The sequence below is a fragment of the Alternaria novae-zelandiae genome (assembly GCF_023758075.1).
Source record: "Alternaria novae-zelandiae strain BMP 2774 chromosome Unknown scaffold_41, whole genome shotgun sequence".
Classification (NCBI taxonomy): Eukaryota; Fungi; Ascomycota; class Dothideomycetes; order Pleosporales; family Pleosporaceae; genus Alternaria; species Alternaria novae-zelandiae.
In genome coordinates this window covers 116176-129777 of record NW_026057001.1, presented here as the reverse complement: position 1 = coordinate 129777, position 13602 = coordinate 116176, and the positions used below count along the sequence as shown (strand labels likewise).

At 51.3% G+C, this 13602-nt stretch overlaps 4 protein-coding genes across 4 annotated transcripts; 2 read left to right on the top strand and 2 right to left on the bottom strand.

Moving 5' to 3' along the window:
- Positions 1-158: 158 nt before the first annotated feature.
- J4E88_010829 (uncharacterized protein) lies at positions 159-3385 on the bottom strand (the record flags this gene model as incomplete). The annotated part of the gene is made up of 4 exons (XM_049404419.1): positions 159-2675; positions 2730-3010; positions 3062-3146; positions 3203-3385. 4 exons carry the CDS (start codon positions 3383-3385, stop codon positions 159-161), a joined length of 3066 nt encoding a protein of 1021 aa, XP_049249850.1.
- A 414-nt stretch (positions 3386-3799) lies between these two features.
- J4E88_010828 (uncharacterized protein) lies at positions 3800-5080 on the top strand (the record flags this gene model as incomplete). The annotated part of the gene is made up of 2 exons (XM_049404418.1): positions 3800-4167; positions 4216-5080. The coding sequence occupies 2 exons, from the start codon at positions 3800-3802 to the stop codon at positions 5078-5080; spliced, it is 1233 nt and encodes a 410-aa protein (XP_049249849.1).
- Positions 5081-5975: 895 nt separating this feature from the next.
- On the bottom strand, positions 5976-9431 carry J4E88_010827 (uncharacterized protein; the record flags this gene model as incomplete). The annotated part of the gene is made up of 2 exons (XM_049404417.1): positions 5976-6171; positions 6259-9431. The coding sequence occupies 2 exons, from the start codon at positions 9429-9431 to the stop codon at positions 5976-5978; spliced, it is 3369 nt and encodes a 1122-aa protein (XP_049249848.1).
- An 831-nt stretch (positions 9432-10262) lies between these two features.
- Positions 10263-11411, top strand: J4E88_010826 (uncharacterized protein; the record flags this gene model as incomplete). Its single annotated transcript, XM_049404416.1, has 1 exon — positions 10263-11411. One exon carries the CDS (start codon positions 10263-10265, stop codon positions 11409-11411), a length of 1149 nt encoding a protein of 382 aa, XP_049249847.1.
- Positions 11412-13602: the final 2191 nt, after the last annotated feature.

Below are 13602 nucleotides of genomic sequence, written 5' to 3'. Positions count from 1 at the left end.
AAAACCCCCCCCCCCCCCCCCACCTTCCCCTTCCCCTTCCCCATCCACCTTCACTTCCTTCCCTTATCCATCGCCAAAACCCTCTCATAAAACCTGTCAAAACACGCGTCAAACCGTCCCGAAGGCCTACCCTTCACCCCCCGCGCAAAGATGCCATACTAGCGCTTCCTCTTCTTCTTCCCCTCATCCTCACTCGCATCAGCCGCAGCCTCTTTATCCTTCTTCGCCGCCTTCTTATCCAGCTCATCCCATGACTCCCCCTCTGAGAACTCATCTTCACTGCCCTCATCACTCATCTCCTCGGAAGCGTTCTCGTCAAAGTCGCTCTCGTCGGAGGACTCATCCGAGATAGCGAGTTCAGACTCACTAACCTCAAACGCAGACTCCTCTTCCTCCTCGCCATCGCCCTCGTCGTCGGTTTCATTAGACAGAAAACTCCATCCGCCGTCCGCGAAGAACTGGTGGGGGTCCGACGTAACGGTTTTCATAATGGTGGCCCAGTTCAAATTCAACGGACCCTCTGTGAAGGGTATATCAACACTATCCAACCAATCCTTAACGGGGTCGAGAGACTCGACGGGGATGGTGTTGATGTGCACGGGAGGCCGGTTATAGTCCTTAAACACAACCACCATATCGAAGTTCCTCAAACCAAACTGTACACGCTCCAAGTGTACGATTTCGATCTCAGACAGGGTGAGGCAGGTAAAAGGGGGTTCGGTGAGTTGGACGAGGCAGTCGGTTGTGGGTTGAACGAGGACGGAGGAGCGGGATGGGACACCGTTGAAGCCAAGTTCGCGGTAAGGGATGTCGACGCTGACGTTTTCGTTGCGTGCGGCGTCGGCGATCTTCTCGGCGAAGTTCTTGAATTCCTTGTCGAGAGCCGCGCGGCGGCGGCGCTCTTCTTGTTCTTGCTCGAATTCTTCTTCGTCGCCGAACTTGTGGCGCCGCTTGCGGTTGCCTGTCTCGTCGAATTGCATCTCTGTGGCTTCGCGGACGAATTGGACATCCTTGGTCTTCTTTTTGCCCAACATTATTGGGTTCTTGAGGTGGACGTGGATGATGACGATGAGCTCGTGTTGTGAGGGTTGGAAGAAGAGGTGCTTCATGTTGCTGAAGAGGACGTCGATCTTGGCTGTGCCGTTGCCGTGGACGTAGCGCAGACCGTTTTGGTGGATCTCGACACTTCCGGGGATGCGCTTACCGTCGAGCGCGGGGCGGATGAAGATGAGGTCGAGCATGTGCGGCTTGCGGGTCTTGAGGGGGATGAGCTTGTCTTGCTCAACGACGTCTTCCATCTGCTTCTTCTCAGTCTCCCTTCGCACGACGTCCTTCTTCAGCTCTGTGATGTCCTTGGTGATCTGGTCGATGCGGTCGACATCGTGCGACTTGAAGGTCAAACTACGAATGAAGTGTGCGTTGGGGTCTTCGAATGGCTGATCGTCCTTTCGACCAACACCTTGACCTGGTGAGAGGAAGTTGATGCGGAGAGATGTGAAGTCCGCCTCGGGGGTGTGCGATGCGTTCTTGATGGTGTGGATGTGGAAGGGTACGGGTCGGCCCATGATCGGCAGGAGAACAGTGAGGTTCTTCTTGTCGACTACGATCTCCAAATTGGCGACGGAGCTGGGGAACTGGTTGTCGCGCTTGTAAGATTCGAATTTCTTAAACTTCTTCTCTTCTGTGCCGTTTAGGGACTTCGCGCCTTCGCTGTACTCGGCAAGACCCTGCTCCTGCTTCTTGGCGTGCAGCTCTCTTTGATGCTGTCGCCGTTGCTCCTCCTTCTCGGCATCTTGGTTTGTTGTTCGCTCGTGGCGTGTGCGGGTCTTGGTGATGTTCGTCTGGGCGATAGCTGGGCGCTCCTTCTTGACCTTGGGCTTAGCCTCCTCCTCTTCGTCGTCGAAGAAGAACGAGACAGCGTCCAGATCTGAAGTGGTGTCCTTGGTGAAGACTGCGCAGTCGCCGGCGCTGACACGGACGGTGTCTACTAAGACGAGCGAATAGTTCTTGCTCTTCTTGTCTTGTGGCTTGCTGTTTTCGAGGTCTGACAAACCAGTCTGAACCACCAAGGTCATGCCGTCTTTCAGGACACGGGTGTTCTTGCCGCTCAGGAGCAGCGAAGAGTCCTTGTTCTCGGTACCGATACCGTAACCGAGGTTCTTGGGGAAGTGCTTCTCCCACTCTGGCTTCTTCGATTTGAGATGTGCGAGTGCCTTGTTGTAGACGTCCTTGGCAACGACGCCGTCCTTGATCGACTTGATGACCAGGTCGTGAATCGCCAGAAGCAGCTTGTAGGCAGTCTCCTGCTCCTTGTTGGGACCGACCATGAATGTGCGACCGATCATGGCGCCGTATGTCTGGTAGCGCAAACCGAGGACGGAAATGATGACGCCCGCGTGCAGGTTGTTCTCGTCGGGTTCGGCCGCGAACTTGAGGTCGTATGAGCCGCCACTCTGGATGGTAGGCTGCAGGCACCAGTCCAGCTGCATCGAGTCGAATGTCTTGGACAGCTTCTGCTTCTCAAAGAACTTGGCGTCGTCGATCTTGTTGGAGACCTTGTCGGCGAGGGCGCGGTGGGAGATCTTCTTCTCGGAATCGAGGATGTCGGACATTTCTTCGACGAAGTAGTTGGACATGAGGGCGCTCGAGGCGCGGGCGGCGTCGCGGATGGTTCGCTAAAAGGTAGTAAGGTCAGTAGTGCCAGTGCGGAGATGTGCGTTCAGGCTTACCAGCTCCTTCTCGTCCTTGACGGACAAGGCGGCGTTGGACATGATGGAGGCCAGATCGACCTGGTCCTCCTCCTTGAAGCCAGCCTCGTCAAAGGCAGCCTTCCACTCGTTCGCAAAGGCGTTGTTGGCGTTGTCCTTCTTCAGCACCGCCACCTTCTTGCCCGCCTTTTTCATCGTCTCGAGACATGTCTGGAACTGCTTCTTGTTCTCCTCGGTGTCCTTGCCGCGGACGAGAATCTCCACCGGCACCTTGCCACCTTTGAGTGGCTCAAGGTAGGAAGCTATTCTCATTAGTGAATGTGCCCAAACTCAAGTCGTGGCCGCAGACTCACCCTTCTTCTTGGTGGTGACAATCTGGAGGAGGTCCGGGGTCAGGATGAAGAGCGTCGCGGGAAACTCGTAGCCTAGCAGCCATAGCTGGGGTCTCATCAGCTCACTGTCCGTTCATCACATGTCGAAATGCGCAATCTTACCTGGAAGGCTGCGGGCTTCAAATAGATGCCTGGCTCACTCGCCTTGCCCACGAGCGTCGCGATAGAGCTTGCGCCCTGGAAAACAGCGTCGCCAGAGCGCTTGTCGGCCTTCCATTTGGTGACGAGGGCGTTGAGGCGCTCGTGGAATAGCGCTTTGTCGATGACAATGTCGTTCTCCGCCATGGCTGAGGATGCGCTGAAGATATCCTCCAGGCGGTTTGGCGTAGCTGCGAGGGAGAAGGTGGAAGAGAGAAGGCAGCGATGAGAAAGTCGCGAAAGGATGATGCGACGCGAGGTACGCGCTGGGGGCCCGTGCGCCTCTCAACTCCACAACGATACTAGCGCCAACTTCACCTAGCAAAGTTCCCTACAGCTGGCATTGATAAACCCCACATCTTCCTAGGCAACACTTTTCAACGTCACGTTTTCTTCTTGTAAATACTTTGATCACCTTTTGTTGTTGTAGACTCCAACATTCTGATCACGCCAAAGCCACTCCCATCTTGTGACCATCCCACGCGGCTGTCTCATCCACCTCAAAACCCTCACCACCCCACCCATGCGTCTGCAAACCTCCCCAACCACCAACACTATGCGATGACGACCGGCTCCAGTCCTCGCGCTGGAGTCTCTCTCCGAAGCGATGCCGCCAATGACACCACGACGACTACGCCCGACGCCCCGCAGGCCCCCAACAAGGCACCAGCGACGGGTGTGCAGGCCGCTGGTATGCGCGCCGTGGCAGCGAGGATGGTCGCCTTCTACTTCCGAGCACCAGTCAAAGCTTTCTTCAGGGGGAGAATAGATTACATGAGCTATGCGAGGGCGATAAACCCACATGTCATGGCGGATGCGAAGTGGTCGTGGAGGATGACTACGCCGGCCGTATTGGCACATGCTATACGGACTGAGGGATGGGGATTCATACCGAAGCAAGTGCTGCCACCGCTGATGGCAAATACTTGGTAAGGGATGTGTCTCCCACAAGCATGCTCATACTAATAGTGTGATAGTATCGGCGCCGTCCTCTATACAGCCTACCTGCACTCCCTCTCCGCCCTCCACGAACCCTCCTCCTACCAGACCAAACGCGTCTACCCGCCCCCTCCCCCTTCCATTACCTTCACCGCAGGCTTCATCGGTGGCTCATGCCAGTCCGTTATCGCAGCCCCTTTCGACGCCCTGCAAACCCGTTTCCGCACCGCCGACATCCTCGAAGGCCGGCACAAGACAATGTGGCACTACGCCGGACACAAACTACGCTCCATCGGCGTCCAAGGCATCTTCGCCGGCTGGTCTCTTTCTTTCATGAAAGACGCATTCGGCGCCGCAGTCTTCTTCGGCACCTTCGAAACAGTGAAGAGCCAAGCTTACCTCGAGTTCGTGAGCCGCTACTACGGAAGTCGAACGCGCGACACCCTCCTCGAGACTTCAATCCCCTACCTCCAAGAAGACCACGACGACCGCCCCGTCATCCGCCCCCACTACATGCTCGAGCCCATGTTCCTCCTCCTCGCCGGCGTCTCCGCATCCATCACCTCCCAACTCATCCAGCACCCCTTGACCGAAATCCAAGACGTTCATTACCGCCGTCTCGAAGCCCTGGACTTCCAGGCCCACCAAGACAACAAGCCTAGTCATATTGTTCGACGCTACTACCACGCCTACGAAGAAACGTTTGCTCAGTGCAAGGTTTTAGCGAAAAGGGCTGGCGGGTGGAGGAAGTATCTTTACAGAGACTTCTTCATGAACACGATTAAGCAGGTTCCCAGTACGGCGGCGGGACTCATTGTGTTTGAGATTGTGAGGCGCAAGTATAGTTTTGAAAATGAGGAGGTTATGATTATGCATGAGGATGCGAGGATTTTGCTTACTTGAAGAGCTTGGAAGACGTTGGTTGAATGGTGCGTGGTACGCGGTATAAGAGAAGCGAGAGGAGCGAGAGAAGCAGTCAACACCCTGCATCAATGGCCGCTCGGGTGTTTGGATGGGGTGTATGCAATATGGTGGTAGCACCTCCTATGTGGGACAAGACGAGTGACCTCAGATCATCCTAAAGGAAACTCGCCTTGTCTTACATAGGAGATTCCACCACCATATCGCGTACATGTCATTCAAACCTCCAGGTTGGTACCTAAGACGATTGCGAGGAGACCGGGAGAGAGATGGAACCTTCTCCACCCAACCGGATCACCCCTATTGCCGGATGCTTGAAGCTCAAGATTGTAAATGAAACAAGGAGGAGGGTCGTCGTCAGTCTCAACCCGAACGCTCCTGCTCAGCTTGAGTATATACACTCGTTTGTTCCATACGTTCTCGGAAGTAGCTTTTGTTTCTTCTGAGAAAGATCGTTCTCTCAAGAAACTTTCGCTACTTCTGAGGGGGTATGGGGGGAATTGGCGGATATGCTCGGGCTGGGTGGGAGATTGGGGTGAAGAGAAGAGAAGATTCCGTCGGGGTAGGAAGCAAACGAGAGGAGTAACAGTTGGCGTCTCTTCTAACACTGCTGCGTAGCTGGAGTGAACTCGATCATAGGACCGTTAGCTTGGTATAATGGCCTTATGATCGAGTTGACTCCAGCTTGGTATCGGAGTTGGATTTGGGGCTGACTGGGGGCAAAGGAAGGGTGAGAGGAGGGACGTTAGGGCCGTGGAGGAGTGTTTGCATATGATACCTAGATATAGAACGAGAACACTTATAGACGTATATAAAACAAGCCAACTCGCATTACATTACCGCACTGAAACACTCCCATGGGTATCGCGACGACTGACTAGCCCCCCAATCTCGCAAGTCTCTCAACTCTCTCCCTCTCCCTCTCTGCTTTCTCCCACTTCCTCTGCGCCTCCTCAGCTCGTTCTACTAACCTCCTTCCTATACCCAGCAGCTCGATACCGAGGATGTACCACACGAATTTCCGGCCGAGATGCCATTCACCGTTGAGGAATTGTAGTTGGCCTATGAACCACCTAGGCAGCGATAGAATAGGTCAGTACTACATATAAGGATGAAGAAGTGGAATGAAGAATGAGTACAGGGGATAGGGGGCGACTTACTGGAAGAAAATGAATCCGATGATCATCCAACACACCACCCCCAACTTCACATTCTGCTCATCACTCAGGATGTTCCACGCTTTACTCTTGATCATATGTCCGTTGGCTCCACTCGTCTCGTTCCCTCCGTTCCCTCCGTTCCATCCACCACCGTTTCCAGCCAGCGTGCGCCAACACCCCAGTCCCACGGCCATTGGAAGGGTTGTAGTAACGCCGTTGGGTGCGGTCAGAGTGGATGTGGATATCTGGGGACAGTCTGGGTCCCAGATTATGGGCTGTGTTGGCATGGGCGCTACTCCCGTTGGGGTAGGAGGGGGTGTGGGAAGTGGTGTGGGGAGTGGTGTGGCGTTTGGGTTAAGGACGGGAGTGGGGTTTATTGGGGTGGTGGAGGGGAAGGCGAAGGAGACGCCTGAGGCGAGGGAGGGGATTGTTGTTTTGGATTTGTGAGTGGATTTGGACTTAGAGGTTGAAGTCGTGGCAGATTCCTCGTCGGCGTCGTCATTGGAGTTGGAAGTTGCGGATATAAATTTAGATTTGGAAGTCGTGGCAGATTCCTCGTCCGCGTCGTCATCTGCGTTGGAAGTTGCGGGTCTGGTGGATTTGGGTTTGTGGGAAGTGCTTGTGGAGATGTCGTTAGCGGATGTGTCGGTTTCGGCCTCTTCATCGTCTTCATTGAGTGGTGCGTCGCCGTCCTCGGGTGGACTGTCATTGGTTGCTTTGGAGGTAGGTGCAGCTTCCTCCTCATCCTCTGCATGTTTTGTCTTTGAAGACGATGTCTTTTCCTTGACATCTTTGGATGAAGCGACAGTTGCTGTAGCTTCGTCGTCATCTTCTACCGGTTTTGTCTTGGTGGATGTCGCCTTCTCTTCGTCGTCATCGGCTGCAGTTTGAGTTGGCTCGGCGTCATCATCCTCATCTGCAGGTTTCTTCTTGGTGGACGTGACCTTCTCCTCAACATCCGTAGACGTATCGGTGGTCGGCGCGCTGTCATCTTCCTCATCTACCACAGTCTTGGTATGTGACGCCTTGCTCTTCGTAGACGTAAGCGGATCGTCATCTCCAGCCGCTCCTTCATCAGTCTCAGCTTCTTCATCCGGTACCGTCTCCTCATCAGCCGGTAGCTCTTCTTCCTCTTCCTCGCCCCCATCCTTCACATCAATACCTTCATCATCCCCATCTTTATCCTCCTGCTTATGCGCAAACTTCGTCGCAACAGCCGTCTCCTCTTCCACTGCATCAGTACCAGAACTAACCCTGGTAGGCCCATCATCTTCCACATCGATCTTGAAAAACCCCTCGTCTTCCTGCTCAGGCTCTTCACCAGGCCCACTGAAGCTTCTGGAGCGGATGACTTTGGTGGTAGTCGCGGGGTACCAGATACGCCAGAGTAAAGAAGGTGGTTTCAGTCTACCGATCGCTGCGTTGCTCGACGCCGTGGTGGAAGCTATAGCTGTAGAGACGGCACCCTTCCAGCTATAGTCGGAAGTATATGTCATACTGTTACCCGTCGAGTGGGAATGAGATCCATCTCTGACAGCTATTAGAGCCGGCGTTGGCGCTATTAGTATTCCGCGTCGTGCCGCCCCGTTCACAGAGTCGGTCGTCATGATCGAAGTCTGATCAGCAATGTGCGCGGTTGATGGTGGGTCTGGAGCTGTCTCTACAAAGCTCTTTATGTACGAGTAAAACGAGTTTATGCTTGCTTCAGTGAACAGCTCGTCTGTAGTTGTGCTAACAGGAACAGCGGCTGGTGTGGCCTTGGGCGTCGTGGATGTGTCTAGGTCAGCAGGGTTTGCAGGGTCTATAGCTGGACCTCCATACTCCTGGACCGATGTTGCAGACTTGGGCATTTCCTCAGTCTCAGTAGCCTCAGGAATCTTTGACTCTGCCTTAGTCGAAGGTGAGGCGCTTTTTTCGGGTTCAGAGGGTTCGGCGTATGCAGCTTTTGATACCGTTGGTGTACCTGAAGCTTCGACCGTCTTTGACGAATCTTCGTCGGCTCCGCTCGCTGTAGATTTGGTCTTGTGCTTGCTGGACACGTCGGTTGCCGATTCCGAAGTAGCCAAGTCACTTTCCGAAGCCGTTACAGACGTGGACTTGTGCTTTGAAGACTTTGTTGCCTCAGATCCACTGCTGCTGTCGTCCGCTTTGGAGGTCTTAGACATTGTCATACCTGCACCTTCATTAGTGGTAGCAGATCCCGATTCGGAGGCTGATTCCTCCGTGGGCACATATTTTGTGGACTTCGAAGTCTCGATCTCATGGGTAATATCGAATGTGTTAAAAGATGTGGTCTTGTCGGTCGAGGTCGCGGATGTTGCTGATGCGGAGTCATTAGTGTTAGTCTCCGAAGCGGTGACTACCGTAGACGCATGCTTGGATGACTTCGACACACTCGCCGACGTTGTCTCGCTGGGGGTAACGTTCGACGTCTTGCCTTCTGATACCGAAGATGTTGCTGTTGAGCTTCCGGGAGCTTTGCCACTCATTGGACTGTCAATCCCCTCCGCGTTCTTGAAGTGGTGACAGAAGCTATCAGCTGCTTCTTGATGAACAGGTATAGCCACGATCTTTGTGGAATTCCGAACAGCTAGCTGTAGTTCTCCTTTTGGCCCACCCTCTGAGTCTAGCTCTACCTCGCTTTTGCAGAACGCAGAGGCTGTGCTATTGGACATAAAGACTGAAATGTAGCCTTCAGATGCGAGGTCAATCTTGATGTGGTAGAGGTCTGTGTTTCTTCTATTTACGATGTTTGGCCTGGGATGAAGGGTCTCGTCGCGTTTGGTATCATCGTCGAAATGTACGAATCCGACTTGCCTCGCGTTGAAACTCACAGGTACGCCAGTAACGGGTAGTTGCGAGACTGTGGGCTTCTGCCCTCCTAGCCCCCTCGGCCAGAGAAATGTTGTTGCCATCGATGACGCGGTGTCCCCGTTCATAGCCTCGAAGACCTCATCAGAGATAGATGCAGAGGAGTCAGACACCAAGCTTTCGCTCCTAACATTGTGGTCCTTGAAGCTTGTGGATAGTCTACGCACTTCCGTGTGATATATGGTCTTTGTTATCGTATGTGTCGCACGCTCGCTGTGTCTGATAGGAGCTGCTAGAGCGAAATCGAAAGCCAGAGCATGGGTGCTCAGCGACAAGGTCAGTATGCTTACAGAGAGTTTCATGTTGGAGCCGCGCTGCGGTGTTATGCAGAGAGAAGGAAAAGAAGAAAACAAGTGCGAAATCAGTGCTCCAACTATAATGGTGATGCATTTTCATTGACAAATGTAAGCTCTGTCGTTAAACACTTATCTTGAAGCGCCCGCCCCCCCTGGAATGGAGTTAATAGACATCACTCGAGCCCGCGAACGCCGCTGTGAAGTCCGACAGCGATATCGCAAATGATGGCAATGCCATTGACGGCCCATGTCAAGCGCATACTTCATATACTGGTGGGATGTCAATGTCGCGTAAAGTGCAAGCTCGTCACAGCAACGGTGGCGTGCTTCACAGTAGCAGCTGATGATCATCACGCATAGTCTCTGTCCAGTGTTGTGTTCCACGACGTGATTCGAAGGTTCTGCGCGTTGAAGAGGTGGTGCAGGATGTAGTGACAAGGAAGCCGCGCGCCGAAGCCGAGCAGCTCGGATTAGTAAGCTAGCACGGCACGTTCCGAGGTCACGCATCGTTATCCGAACATCAACCACCATTTCCGACTTCCAAGCATCACAATGGAGCCGCGTCTATCAGTCGCGCAATGGAAACAATCACTATCTGATATAGCTGACAAACCAGCGGCTTCACGCAAACTTTTCCGATGGATCTCATCAAACAGTATCACTCCAGTCAGGTACCAATGAACCCCTCAGTTCATTCCGATCCAAGTGCCGAGATAGCTACCTGCGGTACGAGGTAATGCATGATATAACCACAGCGCCATGCTCCTCCAACGTCTCTCTCCACCCCGCCATCTTCAATTCTTGAACCCATCTTCTTCACACTTGTCTAGACGCACCATGGCTTCCCTCCCCATCAAGCTCGCCGTCCTCGACGACTACCATAACATAGCAGCCCATCACTTCGCCCACATCGACCCTTCGAAAGTCGAGACAACCGTATTCACCGACACCCTACCGTCGTACGCGCACCCGAAAACATCCGATGCCGACCGCAAAGCCCTCGTCGACCGCCTTAAACCCTTCTCCGCTCTTTCCACTATGCGCGAGCGCACTCCTTTCCCCGGCGAATTACTGCGCCAACTGCCAAATCTCAAGGTTATATTTGCGACGGGTGGCAACTTTCAGAGTTGGGATCTGGATACAATGAAGGATATGGGTATTGCGGTGTGCGCGGCGCCTGGCAAGGGCAGGACAGATGGGAAGGGTAGTGGCACGTCTCCGCGGTCGCTGCCGGTCAAACAGGGGGGTGGGCATCCGACGACACAGCATGCTTGGGCGCTTATACTGGGGCTTGCGCGGAACGTAGCTGCGGACGATGCTGTGGTTAAGGGCAAGGGTGTGCCGGCTGGATGGCAGACTGAGCTCGCAATGGGTCTACAGGGCAAAACACTGGGCTTAGTTGGCCTAGGACGGATCGGCGCACATGTCGCAAGAGTTGGCGTTCTGGCTTTCGGTATGAAAGTCGTGTGCTGGAGTGCGAACTTGACGCAAGAGAAGGCCGACAAACTGGCTGAAGAGTGCGGCCTACCTGTGACAGGTGGTGGCATGACCGATGCGAACGAGAAGACATTCAAAGTCGTCACCAAAGAACAGCTCTTCACATCCTCCGATGTAGTAAGCTTGCACTACGTCCTCAGCGAACGCTCACGCGGTATCATCGGCGCACAGGAGTTGGGCTCGATGAAACCAACCGGCCTCCTGATCAATACTTCGCGAGGCCCGCTTGTCGATGAAGCTGCGCTGCTGGACACGCTGCGACATGGGCGCATTCGTGGGGCCGCGCTCGACGTATTTGACATCGAGCCTCTCCCTGCCGACAGCCCATGGCGTAGCGAAGACTGGGACGTCAAAGGCAAGAGCAGGGTGTTACTCACGCCACATATGGGTTATGTGGAAGAAGGTACTCTGACGACTTGGTATGAAGAGACAGCAGAGAATCTAGAGAGGCTAATAGAAGGAAAAGAGCTATTGCACCGATTAATCTAACCCAGTCTCAGTTCCACCGGAATTCCCTTCCTCTGCTCTTCCGTCAGCTCTATATCGAAGATCTCTTTCAAAGCAGCAATCCGCTCCTCCTCCGTCGCACAATCCCGTACAATCTCGCGGTCAAGCCCAATACTCTGTTTAACCCCGCCTTCAAAAAGCGTCACACTACCCACGATCCTCTCTCCAGCATCGTCCATGAGCATCTTCGTACTAGTGACATATCTCGTAAAGAAAGAACTCGGATTCGTAGACGTAAACCACGACATGATCTCGTAATCCTGCGGCAAAAACTCCGTCTCCGTAAAGCAATACACCGGCGTCCATTTCCTCTCTCCCTCACCCTCATCCTCCTCACTCCCCGGATTATAGCAAACGTCATAACACCACATCTCATTCGAGTGCCTTCCATACGACTCCGCAATAGCACGTCGCTGGACACGAATAAGCCTTGGAGCTATACTCGTCGTTTCGAAGCCATCTTGCAGCGGATACACCAGATTGGGTCCCATGGCCCCCATGCCAACATCTGCGACGTACCAGCCCCCGTCATCGAATCTTGCCAGATTCAACATGTGGTTCCAGCCATCGTATGTGGACGCTTGCTGCCGACGCACCTCGGGGTAAGGGCTCATGGCGCGCGACACGCGGCCGCCACAGTTGCGCACGGCGTAGCCCAGAGAGCGCAGAACGGTGCCGAAGAAGGTGTTGTTTTCCATGCAGCGGCCGCCGCGGCGCTGGGTTACTATCTTGGTGTATAGGGCTTGTGGGTTGAGTGTGATGGTTTTGTGGGTGGAGTAATGGAGCTCGAGGTTCTCGAAGGGGATGTGGCTGGTGTGGTGTCGGATTAGGGCTTGCAGGAAGGGGAGGCCGTGCTGTTTGGTTGTGGCTAGCGTTTTGTCTGATAGTATGGGCGTGTCTAGATATTTCTGGGGGAGACGGATGCGCTGGAAGTATGCTTGTAGTTCGGAAGTGCTGTAGCGTGGCTGCGAGTCACCTAGTGGGAGCTGCGTCAGACGAGACGGCTTAGAGATGAAGGGTAAAGTTTTACTGCGCGCGGCAAAATTCTTGTATTTACTAATTATCGCTTATTAGCTTAATTTATGTACTAGTAAAGCTTAGGCTACTTACTTAGAAAAAGTAGTTTTTTAGATAATTATAACTATTATAATAACTACTACTTATAACTATAGCTTTAGCTAAGTTAATTAAATTTGCGTATAATAAGACTCTCTACTATTTATTTTATTTTTTTTATATCTACTACTTTACTTTTATAGCTTAAAACTAGTTTTATATTAACTATACTAGCTTTATAAGTTATAAGATTTTATCTAAATAAGCTATATCTATACTAACTTTCTACTTTAAAGTCTACTTTTTAATTCTCTACCTCTTTACTTATACTACTATAATTTAGTAGTTAATAAGCTAGTAATAATTTATAAGTTCTCTTTTACTTTTTCTTTAGTCTTTTATTTTAAAGCTTATTAATTTTAATTATATTTTTATTCTTTATCTTAAAGTTTAGTATAATATTTCTACTTTTAGCTATAACTTTTAAATTTATAAGCTTTCTTTTTTACTTTCTTAGTAGCTACTTTAAGTAGCGTAAAGTTAGCTTCTAATTTTTAGTTTATATACTATATTTTACTACTTATTTACTTACTTTTTACTTTAAACTTTATACTTTATAAGCTTTACTTTTTCTTTTTTAGCCTCTTTCTTACTTTATACTAACTACTTTACTTTCTAGACTTAGCTTTACTTTTAGTAGAACCTCTACTAAGATCTATAGCTATATTATAAACTATTTTACTATCTAACTAGCTACTACTCTAGCTATTAAGATTTTAAGCGCGTTTAGCTTAAGTAGTAATAGTACTAATACTACTATAAATAATCTTAGTAAAAATAATAATACTACGCTTAAAACTAGTAAGAGCGTTTTAAATACTATTAAGACTAGTAATATTAAGGTTACGTAAGAAGATAAAGAAGCACTTAAGCGTATTAATAGTAATAATAAATATAACTACTCTATTTCTAAAGACTTTGTTAATCTAATAGATAACTATAGTAATAAAAGTAATATCTTATTTCTATTCTCTATCTCTTCTAAGATTATTCTATAAACTTCTTATAAAAAAGTAAAGAAGCGTAATAAGCTATATTAGTATAAGAGAGAGTAGTA